Below are 17363 nucleotides of genomic sequence, written 5' to 3'. Positions count from 1 at the left end.
AAGTTCATCTACCTCAATTTATTTTCTCATTATCTTATAAGCAACACTCATTTTATAAAAAAATAATTTAATTATAATTTTTTATTTTCATCATATTTCATTATAATTTCATCTCTCTAATTAAGATTTTTTTTTCTTTACCTAAATATTCTTTTATGGCTTATAAGTTAAATTGTCCAAACACTTTAAAAACTTATAAACTCTTAAGAAATTACATTTTATAAACTTTTAAAATATCATATAAGTTTCAAAAACTTATAAGCTCTTTAAAATTAAAATAAGTTTAGTCAAACACACTCTCATTAGGAAACGTAATAAACAAAGAGATTATCCCTTCTCACTTTAAGCGCAAGAGGTTCTGAAATTGTAATATCCCATGCGTCTATTTAATTTTGTATCGGCTGATATTTATAATGGTTTCGTCAAGCTATTTAATACTATTGGATTCGCTTTGGTGTTTGCTCATTTGTATTCGATTTAATTAATTTTCTATGACTATAAGTACACATAGTACTTATAACACTTGTTGAAATCTTCATTTGCCAGTTCATTTTTCATTGTATGTGCTCATTGGACGCATTAATGTCGCACAAAATTACAGTGTTTGATAATATACATTTCACATTTTGAATTTGCAATTATGATTGTATATTTCCTATCGTACTTGTAAAGGTATAGGCTTTAAGAAAATCACTTCGAAACCAAACAATTGACGCGAAAACTCATTATTCCCTTATATATTTACTTGCTATTTGTATTTGACAAAAAATATGTAAATTGAGATGTACAGGGCATTTATCTGATTAGGATACACTAATCTCAAATTAGAATTTATAAATTTTCAATTAAAATTTATTAATCATACTTAAAATTTATTAATACACCGTGCATCTTAATGCACTGGAGTTTGCGTCCTTGTATTTTAGATACTTATCTGGTTTCGTTAAACCTTCAATCTCGTGTAATTGATATAAGATGAAATTCATGAATTTGCACAAATCTTTCTACAACTATAGAGAGCATTAATTACACAACTAGATCCATAGATTTAATTAAATTGGAATAAACAATGTTGTGGGTGTGTTCGCTTTGGTTGATAAATTTATTATGAAAAAATAAGAGAATAACAAAAATTTCTCCATTTAAATTTCTTCTTTTTTCCCCTCATTTTCTATAAAATAGTATTCTACTATTTCTCATCCCTCATTTTTACTTCAAAGAAGGATAATATTATCACACTATAAATGGAGGATAATATTATCCATCCTTAGAGTAAAAAAGAGTAATGTGAAAGGGTAGAATTCTATTTTTGTAGTTAACGAAGGGGAAAAAAATAATTAAAGACATATGTTTAAAGGGAGAAATTTTAATAGTTATCACTTATTCTCTCATGATAAATTTATCAACGAAAAAGGACCCAACTTTATAGTTAATAGTCTCATTTCACATATATACTCCCTCCCGCCTTCAAATAAATGTCATATTTGTAGCGTTTTTTTAATCCCCTTTTAAATTTTATATTGTGAAATTTTAAAGTTTAATTAAACCTTTCAATTCTCATTTGATTCTTCTTCACTTTATCTAAAAGTTAAAAAATACTCCCTCCGTCTCATTAATAATGTCTCATACCTTTTTTTAATAAAAAAATTAATTATTTAAAATGTTATCAACAATAAGCTCAACCCACTAATTCATTTAAAATAATTCTTAAATACATTTCACCAAATCACTTTATACAATAACTGCACTCTTCTTAATCTTGTGTCCAAAAGTAGGATATACTAATGAGATAGATGATATATAAGTAAGTGTATACATTTATATGTATAATTTTGAGTCATATGGAACTTATTTAAATACGGAATTAAGGAGTATTTTGTAAAAAGTAAAATATAATTTTTGTTTTATTTTTAGAAAATCAAAATTATATATATACAGTAATTCAATCCAAATGCGTAAACCCTAAAACAAAAAATAATGGTCTTTGTCCGGCGGTATAAGGAACTAGGCCATGAATGCGGTCCGAATTGACCAATAGATTTCCTCTTCTAACCATTGGGAACTGTAAACTTTTAACTGTAGGGCAAAATAGCATGTATCTCTAGGGTTCACTTCCCCTCTTTTTAGGTTTCTGTTGCATGTCCACTTTCTGTTGACCTAATTCTGTTTTTTTCCTCTCATAATTAAATTCCTTTTTTTTTTCCTTTCTGAATTTTGAGGTTTATTTTTAATTTTTTGTTTATTTTTATTTTTTTGATAAATTACAAAAATAAATAAAGAAATTTAAAAATCGTATAACGGTGGAGTCGAACTCAAAACTTTAAGCCTTAGGCATTAAGCATTTACCGCTAAGTCAACACGTGCACACTTTGAAGTTTATTACTTGTAACTAGTTAGGTTGTGCTAAATATATAAATACTCCATAAAACAAGAAGTTGAAATATAGATATAATTAAAAAGATCCATCAAATATTAATTACATTCAAAATGATGAATTCCAAAGATTGATATATAACAATATTACTTATTTTACAATAAAGGTGCATTTGATTTTAGATATAATAAATGGATAAATTTTATTTATATCTTGTTTATTTTGACCTAATAAACAATTTGAGTAAGCCGTATAAAATTATGAGCAATACTTTTTTTCTTGGGAATGTATAATTTTATATTTAAGGAATGATGCTATAATTTTATACCACCTTATAAAAACTGATTATCATTCAAAAACAAATTAGTATCAAGAGTATGCACAACTCATTTTTTAACATGACACCCCACCACTAACCCCTTATTTTTCATCCTACTTATTTACAATTTTACCAATATGATTCATCATTACTTTACTCACAAAAATTGATCTATTACTCACAACATACTACTCAACTAATATTTATTAAACTCTATGTCAAATAAATTAAGTATACTTTTTCAGAACAAAGGAAATATAAGAAATATAGTCCCACTTTAAGTAGTAATAAATTTATAACTGGTTATATTGTCTTTTTATTTAGAACAATAGAATACAAACACACCCTAATAGTCGACTAGACTTCTAGCTTCACATTTTCCTATATCCAAAACTCACTAGACTTTTAGCCTATTTATCTCTTTAATCCAAAAACTATTTTTTGACACACTGATCATAGGACATATATTTTTTATTTTCATCCAAAACATATTGGGACCACTGTGTTTTTCCTCATCCCTATGAAATATTAATATTGCTTAAAATTATATTAATTAAATACATATATATATACACACACGACTTTGTTTTAGGTGATTCGGCACTGTTAACCTAATCAAGTAAAAGGCTTTTTCACAATAAAAAAATGATGAAATTTTAGGTCAACATTGGAGCTAAATTACTAATTAATTAGGGATTTGGTCAGCCAAATACACATGTTTAATTAATTAAGTTAACGACCTGAAAGAGATAGTTAATCTGGTTGTCGTTGATTTACAGTATTAACTTCCTACGACACGTGTAAATATATAGTCACAAGACATATATAGGTAATTAACTTGATAATTAAGTTATTATTCGTCATTATCTAAGATTAAAGTTCAATTAGCTTTTCTCTTATATTTCAATACGTAAGTTTCATTGCATTTGTAATGTTACCGACAAAAGTAGCTTTCTACATTTTAATTAAATATTAGTGCTTGGAATTTTCTCTCCAAAAACCAAATTAATAGTTTAATTAATCATGTATATGATATGAGGTATGCAAATCGGTTACGCGCATGCCCCCACCCCACATACAATTTGCAAATTATCCATATAGTTTTGAGTAGTTGTATATATGCACGTCGGGGACCGGAGGGCTACAGTATAAACACTTATTAATGAACTAACTAAAATTGATGAATTTTATATAGAACACTTATTAATAAACTAACAATGGTATTCGAACTCGGAATCATGAATTTGGATGAATCAATCGTATCGTAGATCTTGATGATCTAAAGGCTGAAAATAGTTCATGTTTTATATTCTAAAATGCGTTTTTATTTTAGCTCACTCATAAGCATATGTCTGTGCAAGTTTATAATCATAAATTTGTAAATTAGAATACCCTAGAAATTCGATGATTTTACGGTTTTGTTTTTCTTAACCTATATGTAGAGGAACGAACTCGATTTAATTATTTATTTACAATAATACCAACCCAAATTAAAACTTCTGTCCTTTTTTTTAATTAATTAACTTTATCCCAAATCCAACCCTAGCCTAGAGTAGAATTTGGTACTGTTTCACTGTATCTAAATATCGTTATGAATAAAATTTTGTGTTCTGTCACAGTGTTGATAAATTAACGTGACAACATGTAAATCAGAACACAGTAAAGCTTGTACAATTTTATCGAGCAACTCGTAAATAAAGTGGATTAGAGATAAGAATTTTGTACAATTAATTAAATGCTGTATTCTTATAACCACAAATTTCTACGGCGTATATAACTTTTTATCCTTGTCAAAATTAATGGGAAGAATGATTTGAAGGGACAATTGTTATGATGAATATCTGAACAAAAAAGTGATGAATCTGTGGTACTGTTTGCTCCTCTTTCCCTCACTACCAGTCACGCTTCGGAGCAGTTACCAACTTATGATTACAAAATTATATATATAAATTAATAAATTATATATGCACACACACACACAATTCACACATATAATATTTAATTAGAAGCCTTAATATGTGAAATCAGGATTTTCCATTTCTATATCATCCAATAACCCTGAAAATCTGTGTCGCAATTTTAAATACTATACGACATGATGTATCCATCTCTCTCTCTCTCTCTCTCTCTCATAGATCCTCAACTCATTTTTCAGGGTACACATTCAAATGTGTATTTTTAGTATAGTTTTTTTGTTTTTTTTGAGGCGTTTAAGTATAGTTTATTATGATAACAGAAAACTAGTTGCGTTGCGGGTGACGAAAGTGTAGATATTGAATTGATATAGATGCATGGGATTAGGAAAATTAATTCCCCGCTTTTGTTTACGGATTTCAAAATTGATAACTATTACTACTTTTTATTCACCTCTAATAGGAAAATCAAAATAATTATTTATTTTCATTCTTATACCTAATTTCCACCAATTTTGGGATTGTTATTAAAATTTTGAATTTCAAAATTCAAAATAATAATGTTCGAATAATAACGAATTTGAAGTCACTAAATCAAATTACTAAAATAATAAGAATGAAAATAAATAATTATTTTGATTTTCCTATTAGAGGTGAATAAAAAAATTATCAATTTTGAAATTCGTAAACAAAAGTGAAAATTTTCCTAATCCCATGCATCTATATCAATTCAATATCTACACTTTCGTAAACAAAATAATGCCAAATTAGTTATTAATTTATTAATTATTTTATGCTTGTTGAAAGAAACAAATTTCAAACATAATTAACAAATATCGAATTTTGAATTGTTAACTATAAAATTTAAAGAAGATTATGGAGGAAATTAAATTAGGACATATTTGTAACTTTACAAAAAAAAAAAAAATCGATCCAACTCAATAAAATGATTAAACTGATTTTAATCTAAAAAACTAGTAGTTGTCTAGACAAATGTTGTCTAAATAGCTTTATTGGTTGCGAAATAATCATTCTTAGTTAACATTTTTTAACTAGAAACTGAAAGTATAAAAATTAGTATAAATTTTGATTTATGAAACAATCAACCCCTAGCTAGTCGTTATTTTTTTATATAGTACAATTAACAAATATAAGTTAAAAGAATATTTATAAATCCCATTATATATGTTAATAACCAGCTTTAATTATTAATTAAAACCACAACAAACGAAACTAACATGAAAGGAAAAAAAAAAATACACAAATTGTATGCCAAAGGGACAAAATTACGTCACTATATATATCCACATATTTAAGCACGTACATATATATATTTATATGTATATGTACGTGCTAGAATCCTAAAAACCCTAAGCCAGTGAAAACAGTCAATCTAGGAATGAGTCATAATTTCAAATCCAACAAACTATTCCTCATTTCTACACATCACAATATTACTGTACAAAATCAATATTAAATCAAACAAAAATCACCAAACCACTTAAGTTTCACTAGAAGTTTGAGTACTGGCGCTCATATAGAATACTAGACATTAAATGAATGCATATTGCAGAATTAACTTTCATATATATGTATATATATATAGGAGTGATATGATAGTATATGCTACACTCCATTTGTCATCACCCATCGTGATCACCGTTGTAGTCCACTTTATCATTTTTTTCAATTTTTTTTCTCATATTTCATAAAGTTCAACTAGGATTATCAAATTCATAAATTATAGTATAAAATTATATACATATGTGTATATATTTAATATTAGAGTGTTTGTGTGTGTGTAAAGAACATTATATTCGCGTGACATCCGTACGAGAAGGGTACATATTCTTATAAAACTTGCCCTCTATGATTATCCCCTCTGCAGTAAGATCAAAATATCAGAATTAAATTAAATAGGCCAAGTTAAAGTCGAATTATAGAATAATCCTTTTTAGAAAAAGATGCCCCCTAAGTTTAACAAATTAATTTATTTAGATGTTAAAGTTCTAATCATACTATATAAAAAAGAAGACATCATTAATTTAATTAATCATAAAGCTTGATTGATTGCCACCCCCACCCCCATGTCCAGTTACTTTGCAAAGAACATAATTAAATTCTTGGATCCCTTTCCTTTTAAAGTTAATTTTTAGTATTTGTTGCACCTTCCATAAACGGAGTTTTTTAAACGAACTAAAACCGGAAAGTCATATTAGAATTTTAAGTATAGTAGGGTGTGAGATAGAATGCACTAGAACAACTAAAAATACAATATAATTTAATTCTTAGCTAGGGTAATTTTTAGTTTTTTTTCTTTTCTTTTCTTGATTCTTTGAGTTGAATAGAATCTATATATGCACGATGACATTGTGTATAGTTGAGGTTTCCAATTAATTTATCTTCTTAAGTACTACTAAGTATATATTCTTAATTTGTGTAATTTTAGGTAAGAGGGAATCATTCTTTTACTTTGGCTAGTGTGAATGTCTCTTTAGCATATAAAGAGTTAACTTAATTAAATATGTATTTTATTATAATCATATAAATAGCTTTCTGCTTAAGGTCGCCATCATCAAAAAAATTTAGAAGATGCCCACCAATTAATCTTTTCGCCGCTTAGAAATTCAAAAAGTATGTTAAGGGTCCAAGAATCTTTATGTTCAATGTCTTCACCATGACACATGCGCCTAGAATGTTCCTAAAAATTAATATCAACAACTATTAGGTGTGACAAATTACTTATTAGTATATATTTAACGAGAATATGAATATTTTCAGAGTTCGAGGATTTTTTAGTACAATAACTTAGATTGATTTGGAAATTATGACAATAACATTCGAACTTGTAAAAATAGGACACTAATATTTTAAAAAGTAAAATAAGACACTAATTAATAAGTGTTGCATCCGCAGGATATTTTTCGGCCAATTATCGGCTCAGAAATGTCCTATTTTTACGACGCTTATTAATTATTATCCTATTTTACTCTAAAAAAAATTAGTGTCCTATTTTTACAAGTCCGAAAGTTGTTATCCTAATTTCCAAATCAACATAAATTATTGTCCTAAAAAATCCCCTGACTCAATATTTTCTTCATGGCAAAATTATTCATAAATCATATGAATATGAAGAGCACTCTCTAGGCATCATGTACACTTGTAATTATACATGTTGTCCTAAATTAATGTGGGAAATAGGTATGTAAACACATAAAAATCATAATTTACATATTATGATGATTATGGCAAAAGGTTTAAGCTGGCAAAAACAAAAGTATGGTCATCAATAAACTATCCATACATATATAAACACAATATAATCTCTTTAACCACTCAAGCAAAACATCATAGGATCGATCACAAGATGACATGTTCCATGAAACACACACACATACACACCACACACAACCTTTATACATAAAAATCACAGACAATAGCAAACAACTCTTCATCGGAAACAGTAAAAAAAAAAAAAAAGATTAATATATATATCTATTTAGTTAGGCAGACTCCAACTAAGAGATTAATTTCCTTTTATTTGTCTTAAAAAATAAACACTAAAAAGTAGTAAGGGATATGCATGAACCAGCGAAAAGGGGATACAAATTCCCCTTTTCTTGATCAATTCCTTAAATATAGTAGAAATTCATTAAAATTGGGGTTTTAAATGAAATAAATCTTTATAGAAATAAGAAGTCATGAAACAATTATTTCTAACTTCTCATCACCATGATCACCATTTCTCAATAGCTAATTAAAAACATCCTCTCTCTTTTTTTGCAATATTTTGAGGCTAGGCCTTTTTAGAAGAACTGTGAACTAGTAGAGGTAAATGCGCAGAAAGAGCTAGGATATGGAGAGGGGGTTGTACCAGTAGCTGCAGCACTAGTACTATTGAGAAAATGAGGCTGCTGCAAGAACCCAATGGCAGCAGAAGAGCTCCCTCCGGTGACATAGTTTCCGGTTCCCTCCAGTTCCGACGGCCCTTGATCATACAAAAAGCCGGTAAATAGATGCCCTGAGATGTTCACCGACGTCTGATACGCATACGAGTCCACCACATTGTCCACCGAGCTCACCCGAACGCATCGGAATATCGCCGGAAAACAAACCTCGCCGGGAAAATCCCCTTCTTCTAACCCTAATTACCAGAAGAAATTCAAAAAAAGAAATTTTGAAATGTTTCAATCAAGATAATTGATGCAGCCAGGTTATAAACTAGCTAGCTAGCTAGGAGCTAGTTTTAAGACACTATATATCATGTAAAATTACATTGATGTATTGATCATATATCTGTAAATAGCCTCTCCAGAAAAAACAAAAATATTTATGATCATAAAAAAAAATTATAAATACATGTAGGTATTAGCTTGATTTTTTGGGTATAGTAGGAAAAAATAAAAGTGTTTTAGAAAAGGGGGGATTCAATAAATTTAAGAGACAAAATTATACATATCGAAAATTTTCACTGTGTTCTACCGTAGCCTGCGTGAGCTAGCTAGGGTTTGTAGAGGTTTATTACAGTGTGACGCTGCACGCAGCAAGATTTTCGGACAACAAGCAAATGATGCTATGATGCACTTGTTTGTGATCAATAGTGTGTGTGAACATGTTTGTGATGCAAATGTTAAAACCCCAAATTAAATCATCAGTACTGCACTTGATTTCTAGTGCGTGTTTGTGTCTGCTCTCCACGGATCTGCCAAATCCTGTGCACTGTGTGTCAAGAAAAAACTCTCTCTCTCTCTCTCTCTCTCTCTCTGGTGGGTGGGGGTGGGTGAGGGTGAGGGTGAGGGTGTGGGGGCTTATAACTTACCTAAAGCTGCTCGATTTTCGCGGTATCTTTTAGGGTTAGGGCCGTGGTAGAGCTGCTCGACGGTGGCGGAAATCTGGTGGTGCTGCTGCATCACATTGTGGCGGGGGCGGCGCTGCGCCACGGGAACCCACGTGCTCTTCACGTGGGTAGGGCACTGGAGGCCGCGGCTCTTGCAGCAGGTTCGACACCTCGAATGCTCGCAGTCTTTTTTCGCTTGGTTCCCGCAGTCTTGGCACCTGCTGCTCGAAGACGACGACGAGCTATTTATCACGCCTATCTCTTCTCTCCTCATCATGAAAAGGAGTTAATTAAAAAGTTTGAGAGAGAGAGAGAGATAAAGTAGGAGAGGGGAAAAGGAAGAGAGAAGAAAATGATGGGGCCTTCAATTCTTCTCCTTTTTTCTTGCTACACTAGTATTGCGAGAAATGGGTTTCTTTTTCTTGATCTATAGCTTCTGATCATCTCGCTAAAACAAAATTACTTTGAAAAATAAAAGGGTTGGGGAAATGGAAAGGGTTTCTGGCTTTCCTCAGACAAGAAATGATCCATCCATTTTCAAGAAAAAATAGGGCTTCTTTTCAGGTTGGAGTTTGAGATGCAACTTTATACTTAGCTTTTTCTTGCTCTTCTTCTTCTCCTTCTTCTCTTCTTGGTGAGTTTGAGTTCACTGCTTAAGTGTACCATGCTACTTTGTTTCTGTTTTTTTTTTTTTTTCTTTTTCTTTTTGGGGGGTGGGGGTGGTGGGGGGGTGGGTTCAGCTTTGAAGAAGCTTTTCTCTTCTTTTTTTTTATTTTTATTTTTATTTTTCTATCTGGGAACAACTTTTGGAAATAGTTTTGAGATTTATTTTTATGCAAGGATCTCGTTAAATTCTGTCTACGGAAACGACTGCTACAGTGATTAATGAGATTCCGACATTTTACTACTACGCAGCAAACAGTGACTCCAAATTAGAAAGAAAGTGGGCAACTGTGCATACATAAAAGAAGAAAGAAGGCTTCTTACCGCACAGAAAAAAATAGCTAGCGTTAATAATAAGAAAGTCCTGCGCATAGATATCACATGATGTAACGTTGAGGGTTTTCATTATTATTAATTAGGGTTGATTGCGTATTCTAATATTATTTCTTACTAGTTAAAGCGCGATTTTTAAATCTTGGCATTAAAAACACAACCTGTAGGAAAATATTATGTGTACTCATACGATCGATGCAACCATTCCAATTAGTGTTCATCAATTTATAATTAGCGTGTGTTTACTTTGAGGTATAAAGAAGGGATGATGAGCTACATTTACCTTTTTATATCTCGTTTGCTTTGATGTATGAAAAAATTCGGGCAAATTGTATAATTTTTTGGGCTGCACCTTATCCTTTGGGAAATAGATAATTTTATATCACCTTGTAAAGAGTGGATAAATATATTATCCTTCAAACCAAATAAGATATGAAAAATGTGATCATCACTTTAAGTGATAAATTTATACCTCATTATATTATCCTTCTATTTATAGGGATAAAAAACAAACACACGCTTAGCTATGTTTATTTGCTATGAGTGATTAAGATGTATAATATGCATATAATACTTAATTAATATCAAGTTTGTTTAAAAATATTAGGCATTTTATAAAACAAGACACAATATGTATTATACATCTCCTAGGTGTGGGATATTACGAATCATAATTACAAAATTTATTAATTAATTAACATATTAAAATGTCATAATTTCACCCTCCCATAAATTAATATAATAAAGTACCAAAATTTCATTATCTTACCATAATTTATTTATGAAGCGGTTAAACTAATGCGTGTAACCAAATATAAACATATCAATCTCATATTGTCAAACCAAATGAGGCCTTAAAATTTATGAATTAATAGCTGGTTGGAATTTTATTATTTATACTTATAGCTTAATTAGTTATGATGAATGCGCCGGGGTGTCTTATAATTTGGATGATTTACAACATCAATCAAAATTAAGAAAAACTAAGTTTGTGTGACTGCTGCAACAAATACTTGTGAACTTGTCTTATCGATCGATCATCTTAAACGACATTTTTGAAACTTCTTCATGTGAACAGTCAGTTCACATGCACTTTATTGACAACCACGATAGTTTTAATTTGGCCGAAATATTTGCACACAATACACTTTCACACATTTACTTATTTACAACACATATAAATTTTAAAATTTACATCGATTGAAATTTGATAGAATTTACAAAGCTAGCGTAGCTGTCCAAATGTATGTGGATCTTGACCTCCTAAAATGATATCATTGCAATTTTTTCACATGTACTGGTCCATATATAATTTTCTTACAGTTACGCCAGTTTATTTTGATCGAAAATAAATTAAACTTATATATTGTAAACTATACAAATTGTGGATGTCACGTTGTTTGATTTTGTATTGTAAACTGGAATACAATTAAAATTCAATTAACCCTTAATATTGTTGTCCTTTTTTTTTCTTTTTTTTTTTCTGAGGGAACCTTATCATTATCGTTAGTTACTTGAAACGTGAGTAAATTAAACCATAAGCATTAATTAGTAGTAGAAATTTGTAATTACTGATGAATACGTTAATTTTTGGTCTGTCGAAACTAAGTAGTGTTTCTAAAACATACTAGTATGTATTAAAAAAATATATACAGTCGGCGGGCATCTTAATTAATACTAGAGTAGTGCAGTTTGGATAAAGTTGGTAAAATTTAATAATTGAATTAAAATTATTGTTGTATGTACGTACGTGATAAATACGTATCTCCACATTGACACGCAATCACATTTTGGATGCCCTTATTAACGTGTACATGGATAAATATGTAATCATGACGACCACCTCTTATGTACGTACGTGGTAAAATTATTTCTTTTTATTATTATTATTATTTTGGTAATTTATTGGGTTGCCTAAAACCCATAGTAATAAAAATTAAAGTTGGAAGTTGGAGGTTGGAACCATGCATCAAAAGGGTACATATTCATGAAAAGGGATATTTCTATTTTAACCATCTTTCATATTATGAGTTAAGGTAGTACAAAACTTATGTACGTGACAATTCAATTTTATTGATATCTATTTCTAAATAGCACAATGTCGTGAATGAATGAATGAAGTACGGAAAATAGGGTAAATATTATATATGTATATGGTTACAAATTTACAATGAGATTTCTCGTATATTGATTTATATGTGTTGATATATATCATATATGGCTGATATTTATTTAGAGGAGAAATTTTCAACACTATATATTATCTTATTCAACATTATATATTGACTTATTCATTATTCTAACTTCTCACAAAAAATAGCATTCTCACTATAAATTAATTATAGGGCTCGTTTGCTATGCGTGATAAATGTAGAATAGATATATATAGGTTGTAACACCTTAATATGTTGTGTGCTCAAAAAATCAAGCCTTTATAAATTAATGGCCCGTTATTTACTATATTGTCTATATATATCTTTTGGATTCTGTATCACACCTAGGAGGTGTAATATCGTAACATCGTTTTTATATATCTTACCAAACTTAATTTTAATATCTAATAAATTAATAGATATCACAGTCAAAGATATCATGTATTATCTCATGATACGTAGCAAACGAGCCATATATATGGTTAAGTTATAGTGATAATGACTATTTTCATGAAAAATGAAAATAACGAATGAATCAGTATATAGTGTTGAATAAGTTGTTTATAATGCATGAATAACTACAATTCAGTTAATTGGTGAAAATTTTGCCATGGTTATTCATACATTACCAACAACTTATTTAATCCTCTATACTTGCTTATTCATATCAAGTCTCATTCTCATAATATATATGATCATTCATATATACATATATATATATATATATATATATATAGAGAGAGAGAGAGAGAGAGAGAGATTCCATGGAGAATGCTAATAGAGAATAGAGAATACGTGAAAAAATAGCGAACAACTCAATAATTTTCATGAACAAATCAATGTATCGTATGAATAAGCATTTTGGTCTAGATCCAAATCTTAGAGAAGGCGAAATTTTCACCATATTTGCTAGATACGCTTGTTCATGGGTTATGTTGGTTTATTCGAATTTTTTGAAATGTTTGTTATTCTCCATCCTCTCCAAAAATATATTTGTCCATGAAATCTCTCTCTCTATATATATATATATACACATACACACACATGAGAGCGTTCCAATGAGATCCTATATGTGGTGAGATCTTATACTGATTTGTAAATATTATTTTAATGTATCATATGACTGATATTTATTTGGAGGGGAAAAACTTTTACCTGAGTTAGAATCCTTCGGTACCTTCGAATTGCCCATCAAAATTCAGACAATCAAGTTATTAGCCGACGAACTTTAAACTCGGGTCTAACTTCAAAAAAATAAAAATTTATGTACGTATTTTTTTATTAAAAAATAGATTTAGTTAAAATCAAATTTTAAGTATAATTTTTGTATTTGTAGTCAATTAATCCTATATATAATATATGGATTTTACATATGCATGGTAAGAAAGTATTTATAGATAGAGAGGGAATGAAAAATCCATCAAATTTTTGGTAATAAATCGATAGCCATCAACTAAGCTACACAAATTTCAAGCAAATTAATATAGAAATGTATCAAAAAAGTGGTAATGGTTTTGTAAATATCAGAGAAATGTTGAAAATATCTAAAAAATTATGTTTAACTATATCAATTAATACCGATATGTGCGCGCCCTTTAATATCATCATAAAGCAAAATATAAATATGTTTATAATTAAATTAAATTCCAATAAATATTTTCATCCTTGTTTTTGCCCAAAGTCAAGGAAAGCCATTGGAAACTCGTAGATTAAAAAGGAAGGTTATATAATAACATTGACAAAATCGAAATATAATTTCGTTTAATTTGTGTAGCTCAGTTTTTGTATAGCTAGCTGCTCCCGGCCGGAAATATATCAATGAATAGCTTTAATTTAATAGGATTTTTCTATAAATATGTAGTGCATATATGTGTGTCAATAGACAAAATATCCTTTAACTATTCTTGAATTTGTCGAAATAAAAAACCTTAAGAAAATTTAAATTTGGGGTCCCTAACAGTACCAAACAATATGTCGAAAAATATACAGTAGCAAACAAATAAATAAATACAATCGACTGTGCGCGCACGACAAACAAGGAAGAAAACGAAAGGGATCTTGGCTTTATATAAGATCATTTATCAGCTATATATATTGCGGTTAGAGTGAGAGACTTATATGTAATTAATTGATAGATATATAAGTGTAAATTCCTGAAATTTTCATTTAGGTACACTATATATATTTCTTTCGCCAGTTTTACACACTATTTAATGCAAATTCACAAATACTGATTGAAAGTATCATTGTCAAGAAAATTAAATTTCAAAAACAAAGAAAAGCATAGAAAGAAGAAAGAAAAATTAAGAAATTAAGGGATATATATCTATGCCAATAGGGCCGCTCATATATATAGCCTCATCGTCGATGAGGCCTTGTTCTAGTGGTAAAGTTGAGGCACCCAAAGATTCACATATTTATGAGAGATTTTGGATTCAACTTTGCTCTAGTGGTAAAGTTGAGGCACCCAAAGTGGTGTTGTATTCTCGCTTGCGTGCGGTGTTGTATTGTTTGGTGTTGAAGTCTCACACGCATGACTTTTCGCTTGCGTACGGTGATTGTTTGGTGTTGAAGTGTCACGTGAAGAGCGTTTCGCCTGCGTGCGGTGATGTTTTCCTACCATTTGGGTGGTGGTGAGGTTCCGCCGGTGCGTGAGTTGCATAATTGATTATATTCATATACCTCTTGTAATTTAAAAAATATATATAGCCTCGTCCAAATGGCGGTCCAAAATATCTCAGCTAATCTGTTAATAATAAATTTGTTATCTTAGTTGGAGGATATTGAAAATGGTGATATTATTGAATAAACACAATATAAAAAAAAATATGACGTTGAGTGTGTATAATGAGATTTTCACAATTGATCAAAATCCCCAAATGTGCAAATACAATTAGGGGCGTTTTTTCCCTCAAAAAGAAAAAAAAGGGGGAACGTTTCTTTTTAATGATTAATCTAGATAGACAAAAAAAAAGATTAATTTTTTATTTATTAAAGATGTATTGAAATTTTAAGATACTCAAGACCTTTAATAACTATTTTTTTTATTTGAGTTAGTTTTGTTTGATTCGTATCTTTTTAAAATAGTGAAATTAAAGAAATCATAATATTAAAAAAGAAAAAAAAATCAACCAAATATTTTAAATCGTACAAAATAAATGATCCCTTGGTATCAATAATTGATATGAAGTGGTTTCAGCTCTATTAATGAATTATTACGAATACCTGAACTATAGAAAAGGTAGAAGTGCTTTCCGAATGTAATCGAATGATAAGTTGCTTTCCGTCTTCATTAATGAGACGGAAGATCGATTATGTAAATAAAAATTGTATTATGAATTAAATTAATTAAAATAAATGGAAGAGAACTGAACCACATTGTTTTACGCACTTATGAAGTGATGCAATTTTATTAACACAAAATTAAAGTATTATAACTGTTTAAAAATTATATATATATTATAATCCCAAATTTGAATAAACGGCATTTTATATCCAGATGGAGAAGTCCAAAACGATACGTGTGACAATACCAAAAATACATAAATGCGGGAGATAATAAATAAATGAAGCTAAACTATATCTAAAATGACAAGACTTGGTTCACAGATGTTGAAATAAATTATTCGAAACAATTCGACTCTGCAAAAATATTGGGTCCATATCCATATCACAGTATAAATTCAAAGCTGGGATGAGGCGAAGAAAAAAAAGAGAGAGAGATAAAAAGAAGGGTGATGATTGGAGGTGGCGACATTGGTTGTTGGTGGTGTAACACGGCCAACTATTTGCTTTCAAATCAGCAACTTTTGAAACAGTAGAAACCGAATAATTAAGTTTGATAAAAATATACTATAATACTATAAATTATGGGGAAAATAAAGGAATTCCAAATGTATGTTGCATTTTCAAATTAACTTTTAGTCAGAGTCTGACAGATTTTCACCTCATTCAAATGTGAATGAATGACCAACTCGTCTTTCCCCCAAAAAACTCGCAGTGATTCTTTCTCTAATGTATGTATGTTTGGCCCTTCCGCCCCTATAGAGGATAGAGGGATATAAATTAAAATAAAAAACTTATTAAATTAATTTATAAGAAAATAAAGAATTATTTATATGTAGATAGATAATTAACACAAAATCTTCTGTACACATGGGTGTACCGTACATCCGTGTTTACCCGTATCCAGATCCTGACCCGTATGCTATCAATCTTATCTATCTCATTGATCAAACCAAACACCTCCTTAGAGGATTAGCTTTGATAGATCAAATTAGTAAGACTAATCTTTTGTTTAATTTGATGGATTTAAACTTTGAACCGATATATCAAAATCCTTGATTATTTCTATTATTCAAACTAGTTTTGTTTGATTCTTATCCCATGAAATTTGTGGAATTAGAGAAATAAAAATACTCAATAATGCATATAGTCAATCATGTAACCTCCTTATTCTTTAAGGATTTGTTGTACAATTTCTATTTACCTCAAATTTTTAAAAATGATATTTTGTACAATATTTAATCATAAAAAAGTTAATGTGCGGTTATCATTAGAAGATGCCAATGAGAAGCTAAGTGGTAAATGTGAGAGCTAGGTACCTAAAGACTCTCTTATGTGAGATATTCTGGGCGTTCAATTTCGCTGCGTGCGATGTAATTTTCTCATATTTGTATGAATAGTGCATCGTAGGTACAATTATTTTTGAGGTGGTCTTGGGTACACTCGAGTGTACCGTACAATCGGGTTACACCTTCATTTAAACTTT

General features: G+C 29.6%; 1 protein-coding gene across 1 annotated transcript; it reads right to left on the bottom strand.

The window, feature by feature from the left end:
* Nucleotides 1-8270: 8270 nt before the first annotated feature.
* Nucleotides 8271-10118, bottom strand: LOC131005476 (protein SHI RELATED SEQUENCE 1). The gene is made up of 2 exons (XM_057932472.1): nt 9426-10118; nt 8271-8750 (listed from the first exon to the last, which is right to left on the bottom strand). The coding sequence occupies exons 1-2, from the start codon at nt 9718-9720 to the stop codon at nt 8413-8415; spliced, it is 633 nt and encodes a 210-aa protein (XP_057788455.1). The 5' UTR covers nt 9721-10118; the 3' UTR covers nt 8271-8412.
* Between the last annotated feature and the right edge of the window lie 7245 nt (nt 10119-17363).

The sequence above is a fragment of the Salvia miltiorrhiza genome, chromosome 1 (genome assembly GCF_028751815.1).
Source record: "Salvia miltiorrhiza cultivar Shanhuang (shh) chromosome 1, IMPLAD_Smil_shh, whole genome shotgun sequence".
NCBI lineage: Eukaryota > Viridiplantae > Streptophyta > Magnoliopsida > Lamiales > Lamiaceae > Salvia > Salvia miltiorrhiza.
Note: the sequence above shows the minus strand (reverse complement) of the source record. Positions and strands in the feature narration are given on the sequence as shown.